Raw genomic sequence first — 6,648 nt, 5'->3', positions numbered from 1 at the left:
CTATGAAAGTGAGGAAATAATGAGGAAGTATAGAGATGGTAAAATGGTAGGAAGAAAATTTAGCCATAACCACCAAAACCAGTTTCTTGGAGACCTCTGACATCTAAGACTGTCCACTGGCATTCCAATGGCAATTTGGGAGCAGGGTCTCAAGGTGAACATTATAATTACTGGGTATGAAGCTCAATATCTACCCCCAACCCCTGTACTAGGGATTGAACCCAGGACCTCTCATGCTAGGCAAGTACTCTACCACTGAACAACACTCTCAGCCATAAATTGCTCAGGCTGGCTTGTAACTTAGATCCTCCTGCCTCAATCTCCTAAGTAGCTGGATTACAGGTGCCTGCCACTATACTCAGTGGAAGCACAATTTTCTCATTTCTCTAAATGATCAAATTATTAGAAAGTAAGAAACAAGTTACAATACAGATTTCCATTTAACAAATTTATCATGGGGACACATTTCTTTCCAGACATCAGAATATTTTAGTCACTTAAAAGCAGATTCAGAAAAAAAGAAAATGCATGGTCATGTGAGAGATCCACACTCCACAGCAAAGCACTTCTCCAGCCAGAAAGTTCCTACAGCCAGATCAAGCTTATTCCACTTTGGACAACACCAGGCAATCTTAGTAACTATTCAAGTGTACTAAAAAACAAAGACAGATTTTCTCAACAGAGGCATCACTGTGTACCACATGTGTAGGATACTCATTCTGTACTGAAGGATGTTTAGCATCTTTGCCCCCTACATGCCAATAGTGCCTCCCAAACATTTTGCCTTTCAAAACTGCCATGCTTTTATAATTCTACCCTGACCCATGATGCACACAGAGGTGACCCAGTTCAAAAGAACTCTAATAGAAACCCCATCAGTCATTGAACAGACCACAGGGCAGGCAACACTCCAATAGGGTAGTGTTTTTCATTCACAAAGCATCAATTTTTTTTTTTCCCTAGTTTGAAGTTCAAGGTGGTGTCCCAGCTCTAATGACATACAAGAAACAGGCAAACACCATAATCTTTAATTTCAACAGTCAAGCAGGGTTATCTTAAAAAGATGGGAATTCCAGGTTAGGAGAAAGGGAAAACATTGTTATCTATCCAGTATAGAACTGAAGTTACTGATATTTAGTAAAATATAATTATTGGTAATATTTGTAAGACTAGAGCAGTGTCCTCCATGTTAAAAAATGGGATCGGGCACTTCCTAAGTAAAACGAATGTGATGCAGTAGCAATTTAAAAAGGGGAACAGGTATCTCCAGGAAAACCTTAAGATAGGGTGGGAGACCAAAGACTTGGTAACAATCTAGGAATTCCTACAGGTTATTATCAGCTCTGTCTAAAAAATCAGCAAAATCACTTTGGTTCTGTGCAAGTGTATGTCAACTTTGGAGTCTTCTATGAAGGGCCAGAGATGGACCACAAACAGATTCAAAGAAAACAACTGAACGATACCCTGGATGCAATTCAGGTAATGTTTTCTGTGAGAGAGAGATATCCATGGGAACTGATTTTAAATTTGGAGGAAGGATTAAAGAGTAGAAACCAAACAGGCAGGAGGATGTGAATACTTTTAACAGGTTTTTAAGACTTAGACTCTTTTTATTTATTTTTTTTTTTGAGAGAGAGAGAGAGAGAGAAATTTTTAATATTTATTTCTTTTTTAGTTCTCGGCAGATACAACATCTTTGTTTGTATTTGGTGCTGAGGATCGAATCCCTGGCCGCACGCATGCCAGGCGATTGCACTACCGCTTGAGCCACATCCCCAGCCCCTGGACTCTTTTAAAAATATATATATTTTTAGTTGTAGATGGACACAATACCCTTATTTTATTTATTTATTTTTATGTGGTGCTGAGGATTGAACCCAGTGTCTCACACATGTGAGGCAAGTGCTTCACCACTGAGCCACAACCCCAGTCTAATTTATTCCACGGGTTTCCAAACTAAGACTCACAAACCAAACAGGGCCTACTACCTGTATGTATGTATATACACACACAAACTGAGAAATAATCATATACATTTCACTAGATTTTAGTATATTCACAAGATTGTACAACCATCTCTAGCATCCAATCCAGAATAATTTCATCACCCCACAAAGAAATTGTACCCGTTAGTCACTCTCCATTCCCCCATAATCTCCTCAGCTCTGGCAACCACTATTCTATTGTTTCTATAGATTTACCCTATCCTGTAAATTTCACATACATGGAATCATACATGGGACCCTTTGTGATTGGTTTCTTCCACTCATCATGTTTTCAAGGTTTATTCATGTGGCACATATTAGCACTTTATTCCTTTTTATGGATGAATAATATTCTCTTGTGTGAACATACATTTTATTGTCCACTTAGCAGTTGAGGGAACTTTGAGTTGTTTCCACCCTTTGGCTACCACAACATTGCCATGAATATGTGCCTCCAAGCATTGTTTCTAACTTGTCTACCTAAAAGTAGAACTGTTGGGTTACATTGTAACTGAAATGTTCCCATTAGCTGTGTATGAGGGTGATTTTGACACATCCTGACACTTTTTTTATAGTCATACTGTAGGTATGAAGTGGTATCTTGTGGTTTGAGTTACATTCTCTAATAATTAATGTTACACATATTTTCAAGCATTTATTGACCATGTGTATGTTTGGTACTAGGGATTGAGTCAAGAAATGCTTTACCACTGAGCTATATCCCCAGCCTTCTTATATTTTGAGAGGTTCTTGCCAAGTTGCTTAGGGACTAAGTTACCAAGGCAGGCCTTAAAATTGTGACCCTCCTGCCTCAGTCTCCCAAATCGCTGGGAGTGCAAGAGTGCACTACTGGGCCTGACTTTGACAGGGTTTCATTAAATTGCCTAGGCTGACTTTGAATTTGTGATCCACTTTTTTCAGCTTCCTGAATTGCTGGTATTACACATGCTTGGCTGCATATCTTCTTTAAAAATACTTTGCTCTTATTTATTTATTTTTGGTACCAGGGATTCCCTTTATTATATTTTATTAGAAACAGGATCTCATCGAGTTGTTTGGGACCTTGCTAAATTGCTGAGGCTGGATTTGAACTTGATCATCCTGCCTAAGCCTCCTGAGCTGCTGGAGTTACAGGTGTGCACTACCATGCTCAGCTTCCTTTGCCCATTTTAAAATTGAATTTTTGAGTTGGGGGTTTGATTCAGTTGTAGAAAACTTGCCAAGTATTCACAATTCCAGCACCTCCACTCCTGCCAGTAATTCTTTTTATTTTTTGTGGTACTGGAGATTGAACCTAGGTTCATTCTATCACTAAGTCACACCTCCCCGTCCATTTTATTTTGAAATAAGATCTTGCTAAATTGACAAGGCTGGCCTCAAACTTGAGATCCTCCTTTGTCACGCTTCCCAAGTCACTGGAATAATAGGCATGTGCCACAATGCCCAGGTTGTTGTGTTTGTATTGTAGAGTTGTAAGTTTTACTTACATATCCTGGACAGGAGTCCATATCAGATATATGATTTGCAGGTATTTTCTCTCATTCTATGGGATTTTCATTTTCATTCTTTGTTTTCCTTGTTGTTCTGGAGACTGAATCCAGGGTCTTGTGCACACTAGTCTTGTGACCAACCACTGAGCGGCAACCCAGACCTTTCTTAAATTTTGAAACAGGGCTCACTAAGCTAAGCTGCTCAGGCTGGCCACAAACTTGTGATCCTTCCACCTCAGCCTTCCAAGTAGTCAGGATTATAGGCATGTGCCACAGTGCCCAGTTTTTCTTTCCCGATAGTCTCCTTGGTGCACAAAAGCTTAGTTTTGTAAGTGAAAATTTTATTTTTATTTATTTTTGTGGTACTGGGGACTTAACACTATTGTAAATGGATGTTTTATTTGAAGTCATGCTTATTTGACAAATATAAGTTTCTATGAACTGCTTTTGTGCTGCAGTGGCAGAATTTGTAGTTGTAAGAGATGAGATGGTCAGTAAAACTCAAAATATTTACTGTCTGTCCCTCAGAATCTGCAGGCAGAAGAAATTACCAAAAGTATAATGAAAGGCTTAATACATGCTTAAATCTAGAGATCTTCTGGAAAGAGCTTTCTACTTAAAGCACTGAAGCCGTTTCATCATTAAAAAAACAACAAAAAAATTTTTTTTGGTTGGGGTGTAGCTCAGTGGCAGAGCATTTGTCTACTACATATAAGGCCCTGGGTTTAACCCCAGCACTGCACAATGTTTGTGTGTGTGTGTATCTGTGTTCGGGATTAACCTAGGTCCTTGCGCATACCAGGCAAGCACTATACCACCAACCCACATCCCCAGTTCCCACAATATTTAAAAAAAAAAAAAAGCCACTCTACCACACTGTTGTATAGTCCACTTTTCATATACAGCAAAACTTTCTTTTTTCTTTCTTTTTGGTACTAGGAATTGAACCTAGAACCACTCTACTGGAGTCATAATCTTACCCTGCACTACCCTCCCTTTCTGAGTCAGGGTCTCACTTGGTTGCCTTTAAATATTAAACTTGTGATCCTTGATTCTCTAGTCCCAACCTCCCAAGTGACTGGGATTACAAGAGTGTGCCACCACACCCAGTTTCAAAATTAGCATTTATCAACTATAATAGTTTTATAGAGCTGGAGTTTTAGCTTAGCAGTACAGCGTTTGCCTAGAATGTGCTGGTTTGAGCCCCAGCATAGCCAAATAAATACTGTATCTTAAAATCATAAGGAAATTACTTGACTTTAAGATACGTTAGTGCTGCTGAGCACTCATGAGAATAGGTGGGGAATGGATCTCTTTCTTTATTTTTTTCCTCCTATAGGATAGTACACGAAAGGTGCACAACAATGTCTTCCACATGTGGCGATTCTACACCTTGGCACGAATGAGGAAGATGGCTGACTTTTTCCTTGTCCAGTCAAACTACACCTATGTGAACTGGTGGTCAGCAGTTCAGAGCCTTGTTATTGTTCTTTCTGGGATTTTGCAGCTCTATTTCTTGAAGCGTCTCTTCAGTGTTCCAACAACTACTGACACAAAGAAGCCAAAATGCTAAGCTGACTACAGCATTCTGGCTTTTTTTTTTACTGGGCAGCAGCTTTTTCAAAACTTTGGTCAAATCACCTTTGTAAAATTATTGGGGGAAAAAAAATCAATTTAATATTTTAATTTATTACCCTTATCAACAAAAACAAAATAGCAATAAAATAATAAAAATGCAAATGTTCAGAGTTTAACTATTTCTAAAATATGAATTAAATGCCAAGATTAAAAAACTTTTCATCATAAAACAGTCCATTAGCCTTCAGTGATTCTACTTAGACGAAAACCCTGGAAGGGAGAAGAGTAGACAACGGGACAAATGCAAATTTGCTTGCAGAGATTAACAGGAGTTGGTAGGGTACTTTTTGTAGTTTAAAGTATTTTATTTTCAGAGATGTTTCCTTTGGAATTAAAAGTGTTATATTCATTTAAGAAATTGTTTTGTTTTACAGTAATGTGGTTTTTAAAATTTCTGGCTCTGAAATGTTCTCCTTTATAAAATATTTTAATTCTACAAGAGATTTTGGGGAAGTATAAGGATGAAGGAGCTAAATTATTTCAGGGTTTGAATTAGTGCTTTTTTGTCCAGTCTAGTCAGGCTGATAAGAGAAATGTTTTATAAAATCAAAGAAATGAACAAAATTACAAACTGGGATCATCCCATCCAAGAAAAAGAAGATAAAAAAGAAAAAAAGTAAAAATATAATCAAATTATACTCATAAGACCACATGCTTACTTAGTAAAAGAAATATATAATATAAAAATAACTCCTCTACCATTTTCTCCAACACCCATTGTTTGCCACACACTGTGCCTTATGCTTTACAATCATGATTCCTAATCCTAAAAAACATTCTTAGACTGATGGCTAAAGTTGTTTTTTTTTTTTTAACAGAAGGAAATGAAGCTTTTGGAAGCTCAACAACTTATTCATAGCCGTATAGCTGACAAGTGGCAGAAGTAGGATTTGAATCCAAGTTTTTCTTCCATACCAAATAGCACTTACTGTATAGAAAAGCAGCTGACTAAATTGCACTTATTATTTTAGCCAAATTCATACCTAAAACCTCAGACATGGCCAACTATTATATAGCAATATCTTTTGTGAAGTAATAAATAACAAAGAAAATCCATTGTGTTCTTACTATGAGTCTGGAAAACAGTGTTATCACAGATAACAATAATACTATATTCTTGTTCTCAGTTTCAATAGTTTAGAAGCTATTACTCAGAACAAGAAGCCCCCTGATTCAAATATAAAAGTATTCAATTTAGTTACAAATACAAATGATCTAAAACCCTACTTTTGAGTCACTTGTGTATAGTAAGAATCAGCCTGCACCTGTCAGTGATAATGAGAATATTAAACTAAGAAGTCCCTGTAGAGGTCACAGTGCTGACAAAATTCAGCATGATGGCGGCATCTGCATAGACACAGGAAACAAAGCTAGGCCCTTCAACACAGATGTTAAGTTCTTGCGATGACTTCATTTTAAGTCAATGTCTCTTCATGCCGTACATATTCCCCAATGTCTGCTTGATGAAATACCACAATCGCCATGGGGTCTACTTTTCTGCAGTCTTGTGTAGACTTTGCTGCTACCCCAAAACC

At 37.6% G+C, this 6,648-nt stretch overlaps 2 protein-coding genes across 4 annotated transcripts in view; one reads left to right on the top strand and one right to left on the bottom strand.

The window, feature by feature from the left end:
- Tmed6 (transmembrane p24 trafficking protein 6) overlaps positions 1-5,471 on the top strand; it is a 7,786-nt gene extending 2,315 nt beyond the window's left edge. Inside the window, exons 3-4 of the mRNA XM_005318370.5 lie at positions 1,331-1,479; positions 4,815-5,471. Of these exons, the coding sequence (XP_005318427.1) occupies positions 1,331-1,479; positions 4,815-5,048 (383 nt within the window). The 3' untranslated portion in view covers positions 5,049-5,471. The remainder of the gene's footprint in view (positions 1-1,330; positions 1,480-4,814) is intronic.
- The window catches only part of Nip7 (nucleolar pre-rRNA processing protein NIP7), an 85,355-nt gene that overhangs the window by 76,567 nt on the left and 2,140 nt on the right, over positions 1-6,648 (bottom strand). The window contains exon 5 of one of the 3 annotated variants that reach the window (XM_005318368.5): positions 1,647-6,648. The exons of the other annotated variants lie outside the window; for them this stretch is intronic. Within the exon in view, the coding sequence (XP_005318425.1) occupies positions 6,529-6,648 (120 nt within the window). The 3' untranslated portion in view covers positions 1,647-6,528. Of the gene's footprint in view, positions 1-1,646 lie in introns of those variants that run through there. 3 annotated transcript variants of the gene reach the window in all.

The sequence above is a fragment of the Ictidomys tridecemlineatus genome, chromosome 15 (genome assembly GCF_052094955.1).
Source record: "Ictidomys tridecemlineatus isolate mIctTri1 chromosome 15, mIctTri1.hap1, whole genome shotgun sequence".
Lineage (NCBI taxonomy): Eukaryota > Metazoa > Chordata > Mammalia > Rodentia > Sciuridae > Ictidomys > Ictidomys tridecemlineatus.
This window is presented reverse-complemented; position numbering and strand designations above follow the sequence as displayed.